Here is a 14,951-nt window from a genome sequence, read left to right on the forward strand (position 1 = left end):
AAAAGTGTGGGCGAGTGTGCTGTAAATGTAAAAAGTTCAAATCTGTGTGTTTGTGGGTCGAATGTTAAACTGCTGGTGTATTCGTATGGTGGAATATGACCGTAAAGGCACCACTATGTTTCAGCCTCGTGGTACAGAAGCCCACGCCAACTCAAACACTCCATACCACATTCCCTTTATTACATTGGACAATGGAGGAGTTTATTATTGCTAGTATCGTATGATTACTTTGTCTGTAGCATGGAGGTGAAGTAAAAAGTTGTGAATGTACTGATGGAATTTTCTGTACAATTTTGGTATGACACAGGGATGATTAATTCAATTTTAAGAGAGGTCTACCTCTAGAATGCACCGATCCAATTTAGGATATGTTTTTCCAATGGAAAAGGTCTGCATTCTCCTCAGTGCCATTGCAGTTTATTAAGCTTTCTTTCTAAGTGATGAAATTATGAGACAACAATTTCATCAGTTTTGAGTCAACATAATTTCATCAGCCACAGAGATGTTTTCACTTCACAAGATCACAAAACGGCTGTAGTCATTGCTGCTGAAACAAAGAAAGGACTATTGCAAAGAAGATGCATAGCATTATTTCTGATAAAGACAATTTAAATTTACGTACCTTCTCCTCTTGCCCATTATCCTTCCTGCTTTCAGCAATCAACTGTGGGCTGCTAGCCACACACAAAGGACTCAATTTTTGTAGGCAGCGCAGTGCACTCTGGCTTTAAAAGCTGCCGCATTTTGATTTTTGGACAGGTGCAAGTTTCCTTTAGCATATTTGAGAATTTGTCCCCATGCCAGAGTAAGCGTTTTTGTGGGCCGAGGGTGTTTTCTATTACTGACACCAGCTAAAGGCAGGTCTATGCTGTGGCACAAGCATTGTAGCATGATTTTGGTGGATTTTATTGAGACCTTCACCTCCCAAGTGGCACTGAACAGTATAAGTGGTACAGAAAATGGCTGGTTGGCTAGATGGATGTATCAGTATATCTAATCATGTTGGACAAATGTTCAAATGATGTTTTTGCTGGCAGCTTGTGTGACTATGGAGCTATTCAACAAATTCCCCATCCATTCCGTCTCTCATCCAGAGAACCAGAAGTGGAGGCTGTGAGTGGACTCCATCTAGCCGTATTAGCAGCTAGTCAAAATGCCTTTTGAAAAATGGATTCCAAATCAAAATCTCCTCACGTTCAAGAGTCTGTACGCTTCCAGTGCCTCTTTGCAATCCTCTCCTGACCTGTGCTGTGACTTTAACTTTGATACCATCTGTTACACGGTGCATGATGTTAAATAAAACAGATCAGACTCAGATATTGAGTGGCAGTGCATGTGCATTTTTTTTCAAAGTGATAAAGTGCCCCAAAATGCATAAAATGAGCAGCATATTTCAGAACAAGCGCACCAAGCAAGCATTGAGTCCCACTTGTGTCAACTATTTCTTATGCTGCTGATCATGTGTTGCAAGCTTAAGGGTAACTTCATGTGATTCACATTCCGAATGACCCACGACAGAGCAGTTGCTAAGAGGTAAATACGGTTCAATCCGTGTAGGAATTTCACATTTAAGCCGCAACATCAGAAAAAAAATTGCAATGCATAACATACTACATTTGGTCTTGTTTCGATGTTTTTACAGTTCAATTTGTCAAGACAAAGTGGAAATGTTTGCAATGTAAACTTTTATGCATCATGTGAAATCGTTACTTTAAAAATTCTGCTTTGTGTTGATCAATATCTATGCATGAACTGATATTGAGATGCGCACAGTATAGTAAACAAGATGGTGTGTAACAAAAATTTATTTTGAGTCAAATTGTAACATTTATGATTCACCTCCTTGAATTGTATCGCACCCTGTATATCGAGATACGTATCAAATCGTAATTTATGAGAAATGCGTTGATAATTTGTGGTTTCCTTGAACTGAACTTGAATAGACTGGATTTCGAGACCCTTTACATATTGCTGCATATTAATAACCATGACAAAAGCAACAGTCGTACCATATTGAATCCAATCTTAATCCGGCTGAATCAAACTGAATCAAATGGTTCCATTTTAAAATCTTTCTATCCTTGGGTTATGTGGTACCCCATGTATCGAGAATCATATTGAATCATCTAATGTGGAGAGATGCACAACTCCTAGTAAACACGATTAGATAGAGGCAGGGTGTGCACTCACATGTTCGCCATGATTTTCGGAGGTAATGGATGTTGGCTTCATGCTCAAGAAGTGCTTTGTATAAATTAGTGTTTGGCTAAGGTCAGACACTCGCTGGCAGCTATTAATCAACATTGAACAGACTTCAAGTGTTCCGCAGCTTTATTGAATGTGTCAGATGAGTTGCGGCATGTCCTCGCATGCACAGAAACAATATTTCAAGGTGGAGATCACATCATATAAATTTGATTGATAATGACTTTAAGAAATGTTAACTTCAGGTTCAAGAAAAACTCTAAAACTGATTTTTTTTTTCTTTCTTCATTTTTGAGTCAAACTCGGAACACCTGTGAATGGCAATAATTCTCTCACTTGGAATGTCATATAGCTCTGCAAAATAAATTATTGTTGAAATTGTAAGATTAACGCTATGGCTAACAAACATGAGGGAAATCCACAAATATTCTCATTTATGAAGTCAATGACCAGGGGTTACCATGGCTGGCGCAGGTATTTTATTCTCCTTATCACATGGCCATACTACTATTTCATTTCAAAGCTAGTGCTGAAATGACACTGAAATGATTTAAACTAAGATTAAGAGCAATTACAGTGTATAATGTATCTTCATAAATCACATACAACACACTATTAAGAAATATTCTTTATTATTGACACAAATGAAGCTGTCACTTATCGGGATATCTTGCCCCATTTTCTCTGCAGCAGTGTTCATATAGTAACTACATCTGTAAACTCTGTAAAACCTCGGTCTTATTTGGTCATTAAAGAACAACTTTTAAATTAAAAACTTCTTTTGTTCTACTTCAGACATTTCAGTTTTCTCTTCATCTTCTTGTCCCACTTTTGTCAAATGTTTTACTCACATCTTTTTCCGTACGTGTGCTCCGTTTTCATTTATTTATAGAATTTGTTGAGGACAAGATGATGAAAATAGCTATCCTGTCAAATAATTCTTAAACCTGCTATTTGTTTTTAGTTTTTGTGAACGTGCAGGGGACTTGTGGGCAATAATGACGCATGAGTGAGTGCGCGTGTGTGTCCATGCGTGATTGTGTGCGCGCCTATGTGGGCCGTGTCGTAATGTCACATGTGCATGTGATTGAGTTAGTTCGTGTCAGAGGATTGTGAAGTCAGTGGGATGGGTGCGCGTGATTGTGAAAAGACGCTCCCGACCACATACTTACAGTATGTGTTGTCTCCTCGCATTTTGTCTGTGTGTTTGCCAGGGACTCTAAACAGGGTCTGTATTGTCCTGATAGGGTTGGCAACAGCGCGGTGATCTGGACCACTGTAATCACGGCTGGGCCCGGGATGAAAGACACTATTGACAGAGTGAAGTGTCTGAAGGGAAGCGAGAGAAAGGAATGTGTTGAATTAGAGAATGGGAAGCACCGAGTGAGAGAAGAGACATTAGACTTGAGAAGCGATTGCCTTGTGCACTTTATGAAATTAATTTTGGCTAGCAGGTTTGAAATGATTTTCAGCCAGGTTTCCATCATGTGTTACAAATCTATAAAGATTAGTGTACAACAGTTTGGAATAGTAAAATTTGATTTACTAGCATTATAGCTATTTAATTAGTTTAACATCATAGCGACCTAACAGTGTAATCAATGGATAGTAGTAAAAACATTTTTTGTTTGTCACCTTCCTGGCATAATCGAAATAAGCATGCTGTTTGTTCTTTCCATTCTGCTGCAATTTCTTATCTGTATGCCTCTGCACACATCGATTCATTTTATATAAACACACAATTAATCACAGAGTACAAAATTGAGCAACAGACTAAACATTAAGACAGCCTGTGAATATGCAGAATTTCAGATGATTTAAGTGAAGGGGATGAAAAGTTTCTTGACCTATTGCGGTGGGGACAAAGCAGGTTTTTAAGGTGGAGGGAGATCTGTATATGCAGCAGTTGAAAGGTACACTGATCTAGGTGGGTGGAGTCAGATAAGTTAGTTTATTTATTAATTAATTCATTAATACAAGTGTTTTCCCTCTGGGGATCTAATAATGATTCGTTAAAGTCCTTTTTTTGTTCTTGGTGGTCAGAAAGGTTACATCAGATGGTTATGGAGAGAGTGTAATAGTGTTTCCTAAATGTAGAGAGGGGGAGACACAGTTTTATAAAGGCTAGTTTGAAAATTTCTTGGCTGTTTTGGAGATGATATCTGTGTTAGCGGAACAATTGAGTATCCATTCCCAGCAAGAATGAAATCCTTCGTGCCAAATGAGATAACTATGCTCTGTCAATCTATCAATGGGCGGAAATGTTTATAGTGACATCCCATAAGCTCAAATAACAGCATTATAATTTGGTTGCTACTCAAATGAAAGAAACATAAAAACAGGGTTATAATATGGTATGGATCGTTGGTGAAAAGTATGGTTACTTTGAGTGGCAACTGGAATTCATCAATCACAATTCATTATGTTCTCTTCTTTGACCCAAGAAATGCATCCGTTTACCAAGAAAAGTGTGTGAAAAGTGCATCTCATGATATTTTTGATAACAGTGGTGTTTCTTTCTTTTTCACAGAGCTCGAGGCGGTTGAAGTCAAAGAACAGGCCATGAAGTTGTAAAAAACGACCCATATAAGAAGAGCAGGCCACCTCCGGTTCTATAACGCCTGGAAGAGGCACGAGGAGACTCAAGGCCTCCTTTCCCATTACAGTCATGCCCTCACCTCTCATCTTCCCCATTTGCCTCATGCTCCTCGCCTTGTCCATGAGCTCCTCCTCTTCGTCCTTATCGCATCTCCAATCTTTCTCCCCACCAGAAGGTGGGCTTACACATTTGGTGGTTCATAATAAATCAGGCGAGATTTACCTGGGCGCTGTCAACTGGATCTACAAGCTGTCGAGCAACCTCACCAAGCTACGGAGCCACGTGACCGGCCCAGTGACGGACAATCCTCGCTGTTACCCTCCGCCAGGTGTCCAGTCGTGCCCTCATGAGCTCGTGCAAACTCCCAATATCAATAAACTTCTGCTGCTTGATGATGCCCACAACCGCCTAATTGCCTGTGGGAGTACTTCGCAGGGAATTTGCCAGTTCCTCCGTCTGGATGATTTGTTCAAACTGGGCGAGCCCCACCACCGAAAGGAGCATTATCTATCCAGTGTTGCTGAGGCAAGCACAATGTCCGGGGTAGTGATCTCCCCAGATGCTTTTGGCGGGGGTGGGAAACTTTTTGTTGGGACTCCCATTGATGGCAAGTCAGAGTACTTTCCAACACTGTCCAGCCGCAAATTAATGTCCAACGAGGAGAACGCGGACATGTTCAGCTTTGTCTACCAGGATGAGTTTGTATCGTCGCAGCTGAAGATTCCATCAGACACACTCTCCAAATTCCCGGCATTTGACATCTACTACATCTATGGCTTCAACAGCGAGCAGTTTGTCTATTATTTCACTTTACAGCTGGACACAAAACTCACTTCGCCCGATGCTGGCAGCGAGCAGTTTTTCACCTCCAAGATCGTACGGCTTTGCGTGGACGATCCCAAGTTCTACTCCTACATTGAGTTCCCAATTGGCTGCACCAAGAATGGCGTGGAATATCGCTTGATCCAGGACGCTTATTTGGCTCAACCGGGGTCCCGTTTGGCTCAATCGCTCGGTATTCAAGAGCACGAGGAGGTTCTTTTTGCTGTATTTGCCCAGGGCCAAAAGAACAGAGCCAAGCCACCCAAGGAGACGGCTTTGTGTCTCTTCACAATGAGACAGATAAAGGAGAAGATTAAACTAAGGATTCAGTCGTGCTACAGTGGAGTAGGCATACTCTCCCTGCCCTGGTTGCTCAACAAGGAGCTGTCCTGCATCAACTCGGTAAGTGTGTGATCCTGACTGTTTCAGCGCTGCCTGTTTGCAGCTGTGTCCACATGTGTCTGTTTGATCAAGCTGCTTCTCAGTTCCCGTATCTGCTCAATGGAGGTTCTACAACACCGTTGAAGTGGTCACATGTCCAAGCATAGTGTTTGAAATACTCTTTTAATATAATTGGGCATCTTAAGTGGACGACAAATCACGAGAAACTTACTATAAAGTAAAGTGGGTATAGCAACTATACCACCTAGATCCCTTCATCTTTCACCAATGTTTTTCCAAGTACTAGTAGTTATCTTTAATCTTCTCTAAAATAACTGATGTCAACAACTTCAGTGCTACTTTGTCTACAATTTATCGTTTGTCCAGAACCAGAAAGCCAAGTCCGACTCAACAAAAATAAGTTGTACTTTCACTTCTGGATTGAACTATCAAATGGAATTGTGGCTATGATTGTGAAATTTGACCACTGTTCCATTCCAGTGGTCTAATTTAACAACCATAGCCACAATTCTGTTTAATAGTTCAACCACAAGCCAACAAATGCCTTACATTCCCCATAATATGCTTCAAATAGAAGTAAACATGCAATACAATGTCATATGCAGCAAATATGCTTTTCGGGATCATTTCATATATATATATTGAATGTTTTTCAGTAGTGTCTGTAGTCTCCATGACTCTTGTCTAATTCATGCAGTAACTTGCACAGGACCTGCAAAAAAAAAAAAAAAAAAAAAAATACTAATAGAGTATATTACGGAGAAGAAATTTGGGCCGCTGTAATCCCTACTAGGAATATTTCACACAATCCACAATGTCTTGTCTTGCCCTTTCCTCATAGATGAGCATTATGAGTACCCTGTATCCTCATGAATAATTCAACTGGTTTCACCTCCTGTTATTCAGTCGATTCTCCGTAACAGCCTGCTATAAATCTCTGAACTATTCTCCACCTCTCTGTCCCCATCATATCTTTCCTCCTGTGCTCTTTTTGCCCTCCCATTCTCTTTAGTGTCTTCCAATCCAGCCTCATTATTTGCATGAAGATTTCATTCATTTAACCAGTCTCATTCAACACTTGCCTGTTTTTGACCTCCCCAGTTCATCCTTTGACTTCCTCCATCTTGAATATCGCAAACTTAAACATCATTCATACCGCCTTTTACTCCTTTTGTGCCTGTCTTTGTCGTGCTGCTACCACCGCCTCCCCTCGTTTTATCACCAACTCGCTCTGACCTCGTCTTGACTTTCCGCTGAGTGATGAGGTAAAGAGTGACTTAGTGTGTAAGCCGGCGTGCGAATGTGATCTGAAAACACAATGCAGGGAGAACAGCTGATGCAATGAAAGAGGGGAGTGGGTTGATAGAGACTGATGGAGACTGAAAAGAAGTTGATAGAGAGGGATATCGAAGGGGAAGAGGCTACAACTGCTGAATTATTATTGAGATGGTGCGTGGAGAACAGAGTGAAGGATTGAATGTTAAATAGGTGCATGAGCATGTAAAGACTTTAAAAGACCAGAAAGGACTCCTATTATGCCATTTTTTTAAACGAATTAGAACTGTTTCCAGATGTCTCTCGAGGGGCTCTCCTGTCATGCAAATGAGCCACTGCTTACCCCGCCCTCTTCTACTGCGAGGTGTGCCAGTGCTACTGTATCTTTTTCTTACTGTAACTACTACCAGGCAGGAATCCTAGGAAAAACACTTAAGAGCGTCACATACACAAGAATGTTAGGGAATGTTCAATTACTTTGAACTTTGTCATTTTCCAATTGCTTTTTTGTTGTACGCAAGTAAAATACTCACGCTTTTCTGAGAAAGAAAACACATTACAGCCATAATATATTTGTAATGTTGCAACTGCAAGCTACGGTATAATATATTCATAATATATACATAGCTTGTGTTGGGTGGAATCCTCGTACACTAAAAAGGAGACCCCGAAAATGGCATGTTTGTTAAACTATCAATATTGCCACATCAACGAGAGCAAGTAATTTTTTTTAATACATACAATACAATACAATACAATATACCGTTATTTATGCAGTGCTTTCACACCAACTTTGACTGTAACAAAGCACTTTACAAAAACATTAAATAACAATGCAACCTAAAAATCCCATCGTGCTTAATTTCTGTTTTATTTGCTGCAAAATCTTCCACTATACCCAACAGGTCACATTTGTGTTATGTGTTCAGAATATTCCTGCTGATTTCATTTACATTTGAAGAGTGTCATGGCTGACACAGGGCAATAAATGCTTTACATCTCTGTCACAAGCTCATTGGTGATGTGCAAGCTCCATGTGGCCTTGTAGTCTGAAGCGTACTTGTATGCTTGCAATTATGCAAATAAGCTTACAGTTACATGATTGTCCTTTATGGCCATCTGTCGTTTTGCCTGCAATCGATCAAGGTCGTGTCAGACGCACTCGCTCGGGGACACGGCTGTGACAAATTTATCATCTTAAAGGCATGTTCAGACATTCCTGAAGAGAGATGCTAGCCTGACAGCTCGTTGCCTCTGTCGTCATGCCAGGTGGAAACTTTCAAGCGGGCCTGTTTCAAGAGACAAGGTCGTGCTCAGTCAGACAAAACTCCTCCTTCTTCACAAACTGCTCCCCATCAAATGCAATCAAGATTATACATACTGTAAGACATTTTCTACACAACTCGTTTTATTAGTACCATTTATCTGTTGGCATGAGTATTGGTGTTCTCAATAAGTTTTATACTCCCTCAGCGAAACAAAACAACAATAACAACAACAAAACCAACAAAATAATAAAGATATAATGTAATTTTAACAATTTATTGAGCAGAGCTCCAAACTTAAAATTGAAATTCGGCACTCTTTGGTGTCAAACATAGTTTTGTGATGGGCCACTTAATAGTTATGGCGTCCCTCATTGAGCCCTCATCATGGTGAAACCAAATAAATGTTTAATCATCTCATCCTATTATTACATCTACACAACAAATTGATGGCCTAGTTGTTTTGAAATCAGAAGTCAAGAATAATAGTTTGTTTCTCTAAAAAGGCCAAGAAAAAATCTTTGCAAAATCACAATATCGTTATTTATTACATATAAGAGTTTAATATTTTGAGAACGATTTTAACGTGAGTCACGGGAGTTGACACACACAATTTGCTTTTGCTGGCCACATAAAACGATGTGGTGGGCTCGATCTGGCCCCTTAGCCTCGAGTTTGACACCTGCCTCCAAGAACATGTCAACATGTCAAACTTCCATGATAGACACATATTGTAAATTACATTTTTCAGCTCACCATACAACTTTTTTTTTAAATTGAAAGCCAGGCCAAATCACTGATGCAGCAGCTGCTGGCAGCCACTCCAGCTCCATGGTCATATGTGGTTCGAGCCATTTTCACACTGAGACAGAGACGAAACACGTCATCAACAAGCATGGTCACAATTGAAAAGGCAATATCAGCTATCCCTTTATTTGTCTCTGAAATTCCTGAATCTAGTGTCAGTACATAAATTGGGTACTGTTGCGTACATGCATTTGAAACATAAATTGTCCTGATGATATAACAATATGATATGTAGATTTAGATTTTACTGGATGGAGACAAAAGTTAGTTCAGCAAATTCAACACAGTTTTTGTCCCACAGTCTGACAAAATTAAGAATGGCTTGGTCATATTTTTGGAAATAGCTCACTGAAGATTTACTTGGTTCTAATTGGTTCTAATCAATTAAAAAATAAATTAAGATAGTCTACTAAGGGACTTTGGATATAAATTAGAAACCCTACAGAAAAATATATACCAAATTGGAGACTGGAGAGCCTCTACTTCACTATTGTTGTCCCACCTACACTTAACCGTTCAGAACACACAAACAGTCAAACATGTATGATCTTTAATAATTATCGCGTACTTAACTTTTTTAACCTTAAAATTAATTACATTTCACATCCTAGGGGGAGCCAACCCACAAAACAACCCATTGTCTGTTGCCCTTTCCCGAGGTCTCAACGGACATATTTTTGTAAAAGCTATTTCACAAAGCTATAGGGTTGTGTCTTTCATTTTTCAAGGACAAATAAAGCCATTCACATCACATCGCTCTGAGAAGTAATGATGCTTGTGATGCAGTCGTATTACGCTTCTCAGATTGAAGCCTCTCAGTGTAGCATTATCTTCATTTTGAAGGGCAGCCTGCTCTTGGAACTACTTGCTGACTGTTCGCTGAACTTGTTTTTGAATAGCGGCTCATCTATTGTTTTGTTTTAGTGATGAGTTCCCCATACATGTTCTCTAGTGAGCTGTAACACCTTGATTACACACGGGGGGTCCATTTAATTAATTGCATCCATTCCATGTTGGTGTCCTCACAAATTTAATTAATGTTAGTGGTTATCAATTACCGTATGTTGCTCTCGCTTATAATAGGCTGATTTGTTTTTGTGTTTTTTTTTTAAATATGATGTCATTTACACCACATTATCACATAATTATTGATAATTGATAGATACTTTCTTACACTTTATTTATCATTTGTCTGTTATGTTCCATAAGAACGTTTGCGTAACAATGGCTCAGTAAATTGTGCTCAACATCAATGAGTCAACCCAAACAAATTTGTTGGATAAAAGTTTTCTTTTAAAATCACGAGATACTATATTACAAAATACTCATGCAAACTCCACTGATTGAAATTGGCTATGAGATTTTTTTTTAATGATAAAAATAATTCAAAAAGTTTTCATAAAAATTGTAACATTTGTTATGAAATTATGAAAAGAAGCATGTGCATTCATGTATGTTGAGTTGTTAAAAACATGCTGCAAAAAACATGCAAGCTTACCCCCTAAACATGGTTCCAAATTTGATACAGAAAAATTATGAGAATTTTATTTTAACCAGCTTCTTCTTCTTCCAATACTCTACACAATGAATTACGATTACTCTTGAAAGTATCTCTTGTTTGTCAAGATATACAAACAACAATGATCTGAACAATGTACTAACGACAGTTGTAAGGGCATTGAACTTTAGAGTTTCAGTGAAGTTGGTGCCCTAATAGGTGTGGCTCAAAAGGCAGGTCTGTCCCTTTTGCCTCCTCATGTTGCCTCGTTATTGAAAAGAGGCCAGTGTTGCTCTGCTGGGAGTTAAAGTGCCGGGTGACCTTCTCCGGCTGTGGGCTGCCATCCAGCTCTACAGCTCTTTAAGCGGGCAGACGCGGCTGCAGCGAAACCCACTCAGAATGTCAAATGAGACGTATTCAGAAATGGCGATGCTATCTTTTTTCTACGTATTTGCTAACGGTTGTCTGTACCTCCTATTTTGTGTGCCTTTAAAGAGGCCATGTGCAAGACAAGCAAGAAAACTATCATTGGTTACTTTCTTATTTGCTCTGGATTAGTTTCCTTCTTTTCTACTCCTTCGATTAATATTTGTCAGTGTTGATTACTGTTGTTTAAGATTACCGTCTATTTTAATGGCATTATTTGTATATGCCGCCTTCCTGGCAGCTGACAAGTGTTTATGTGTACAAGTGTGTTCTTTCCATCTGTTTCATGCTTCGTTCTTCCCCTGTAGTTCCTACTTTATCTTCGGTCTCATTAGAGTTGTCTTGTGCCGCAAAGGATGGATCACCCACATTGCATCATGCTTTGGGCCTCCTGGGTGGGGAATATCATGGCTCCAATGGCTGAGTTTACATCATGCGGGCTAATTTTAATTTTGATATATCCCGCTGTGATATTGTGTTTATGAGTTAAGTTACAGTCCAGCTTGTGAAAAAAAAAAAACATAACAGTGGAACACCTTTGAAAGTGACATGTTTTCCATTCGGCATTGTTTTCCCATCATCAGCAGACGGAAGTCAGTAGTCCATGGGCAAGATGGGGAAAAATGCCGAATGGAAATAATGCAGTGCAGACATAAAAAACAAAATTAGGGAAAATAAATGTTTACCTAATTTTTAAACGTGTTGTTATAATTGAACGGAAATTACAAAAAAAAACTTGCAGTCTTTGTTGGGTGAGAGATTGAAATCACCTTTTTGCGCTTCCCATGTGGCACTTCATGCATTTAGATAAAGATTTCAGACAAGATTCCAATTAATTTTCATTGGTCCCATAAACGTAATCTATAATCCATAATTTATCTTGCGTCAGAGTAGGGTTAGATGAATTGTCAAAACATTTCTATAGGGATATACGTTTTAATGAGATGTTGTTTTCTCTTCATTGTCTTGAGGGATATCGCAGCATGACACAGCAAAATGTTACACAACGTGAGGCATTCTAATGATGTCCGCTGTGACATACGTGTGTTTCTCTTGTGATTTGTGTATTTTGCGTGAAATCGCCCCAATTTGTAGGTGATTCTCAATTGGACCATTTATGAGTAGCGCCTGTGAAGCAAATTTATGGCACACTGTTGTCATTTTGTTAACTCAAGCACATGGATTAATGGCCACTGTTGGTTTACAAAAGTCTCAGCTTGTTGTGGATTTTGAGTATTTCAGCACTTTAATTACACACAAAAAATCTCTCTCTCTCTCGAGATTGGTAACTCTGTAAACATAACATTGACCTTTTCTAAACTTCCTAAATTATCGAATAATGTGTGATGACTAATACAGTGCATAAACATTTATTGACAGCTAACAGTATAAAGTGCATTTCATATACAAGCTTACAAACAACATTAAAGGCCATATACAACATTTAAAGGCAAAATAACATAAGATATTTAAAAACCAGAAAGACTTAGGACATTTAAAAGCAAAGTAGAGGACTACTGTGACTAAAAGACCATACAGCGCAAGAACATTTTGGAAAAATAGATTAGAGATATAGCCTCTTTCGTTCAAGGAAATGGCACCTTTCAAGGACTGGCAAGTTCATTCATGTGTATGTAAAATGACAAGACTCCTTGCATCATACTATGTCAAACTCAGCCATATCGAATTTAACTTAATCCCATTGAATCGATCAGAATCGAGTCATTCCATTTTAAAATCAAACCCACCTTGAATCGATTGAAATACGTACCAAATAAGCTTATATTGGTGAGATGCACAGATGCTCTGCTCTGATGTATTACTCAAGAATTAAACTTTTGATATTGTGTAATTGAATCACACTTAATCATGTTTTAAGACTGGTGCAGATGAGGTGTCGTCATCAGCGCTCGGTACCATCAGCCCTTGTCCCCATTGGCCAAATGATGTTCTACAAGGCCCTTCTTATACTGCCCGCAGCCCCTAAGGGGCGTTTTTCTCTACTATCTTGTCATTCTGCTGTGTTGAGGGAAATGTATTTGCGATTTAAAAAAATAAGGCATTTGCCTTTATAAACATAATAAATCCGCTAATCCTTTTTCGTCATAATAAAGTGTGGTCCCAATATAAGAAATAAATAGACTTTCATTCATTAAACATTTTGTGGTTATAGGTGCAAATGTACCAAGCTGCAGAGTTGTATGTACCTGCGTGTTGAGATTTGCTGTGGAAACTCCTCTGTGATGGCAGATTTGAGGCTCACACTTTTGGGTGAGCTCCCGTAGTGGTCTGTTGTAGTTGTAATTGGATTATGGCTGTCAGGAATGGCTTTAGTTGCGATTACACAGATTACGCTCTGCTGTGCTCGGATGGGCAGCACAACTTTAAGAGCATCATCTGGTTTGTGTTACAGTGCATAGAAAGAGCAATTTGGCTTAAGGGAAACTGTAATGCAAGATGGTATGGAGTGTCATTTCTGTTTCTACTCTTTGCATGAGAGAGCGTCTGGCTCAGTTTTTGTTGTTGAATTTATCCCAAAGGTGTTAGATAGGATGGAGGTCAAATTCTTTGACACCAAATTCATTCAAGCATGCCTTTAAGGTTCTTGATTTGTGCGCGGGATCACAGTCGTGCTGGAACAGAAAAAAGACCTTCCATACCTGTTTTTTACAGTTGGAAACTAGTTTCAAATATTATAATGGTATCAAAATATACAGAATAATTATTGATTATGATCTAGTGTATAGTTTCCCATTACTTTTGTCCATATGATTCCATTGTTGCAACTCCAAAGATGATGGCCACGGCTGTTTCTAGGCAAGAGAAAGAAGGAATTCAAACAAATCCAAGGAATTGAAGAGAATAGAAAGGTTGTGAAACAATGAAATAGATAAAATATGTAAACACTTACAACATCACGGCTTGAAAACAGTGGAATACATCAAGCTGCAAAGTAAATGCTGAAATGCTCTCTCGCACTTTTGCCTGCAGCTTTTTATTTCCCACCATAACTCTCCCAATTTGACTCAAAACAAATCAACCAAAACAACTTGCTGAAATGTCATCGTGACTTCCTTTTAGTCTTGAGCTATAATAAATAAATAAATAAATATGTTCTTTCCCAAATTAGATGGCAACACTGAAGTACCTAGTACCTTATTTCACATTTGTCAGCCTCCATGAACCAGGAATTAGCCACCATTTGAGAAAATAAAATAATGTAAATAAAAACTCTCCAGTTGTTTTTCCACTTATCTCCAGTTTGACGAGCACTGCATATTTTGAAACTAGTAGACTTTTAAAATATGCAAGGTATTTTTATGCAACACACCAAGTGAGGGCCCAAAGATTTTGCACAGTACTGTATGTTATGTTGCATGCTTAGTAAATATATACTTCTGCTAATCATGTGCTTTGGATGCCCGGATAGCATTAAAAAGTCAGTCAATTCACTTAATTTGCACGGAACAATGTTTCGCTAATATTAGTTAATTAATACAAATCACTGTTGATGTGCGTTATCCGCTGCTTGTATTCAATATACGAGATGCGCATGTAATGTGTAACGTAGCCTAGTTTTAAGATGAAGGCAAATGTTATGTAGATGTGGATATTAAGTTGAAGCAATACACCTTTGTCTATTTAATTCGAC

The 14,951-nt window shown here is 38.8% G+C and overlaps 1 protein-coding gene across 4 annotated transcripts in view; it reads left to right on the forward strand.

Moving 5' to 3' along the window:
* LOC148402575 (plexin-A1-like) overlaps nt 1-14,951 on the forward strand; it is a 178,090-nt gene that overhangs the window by 36,074 nt on the left and 127,065 nt on the right. For all 4 annotated transcript variants that reach the window (XM_088359936.1, XM_088359963.1, XM_088359955.1 and 1 more), the window contains one exon: nt 4,736-6,028. In XM_088359936.1, the coding sequence (XP_088216062.1) occupies nt 4,874-6,028 (1,155 nt within the window). In that variant the 5' untranslated portion in view covers nt 4,736-4,873. The remainder of the gene's footprint in view (nt 1-4,735; nt 6,029-14,951) is intronic.

Source organism: Syngnathus floridae, chromosome 2 (assembly GCF_059516105.1).
Source record: "Syngnathus floridae isolate MCC-2025c chromosome 2, RoL_Sflo_1.0, whole genome shotgun sequence".
NCBI lineage: Eukaryota > Metazoa > Chordata > Actinopteri > Syngnathiformes > Syngnathidae > Syngnathus > Syngnathus floridae.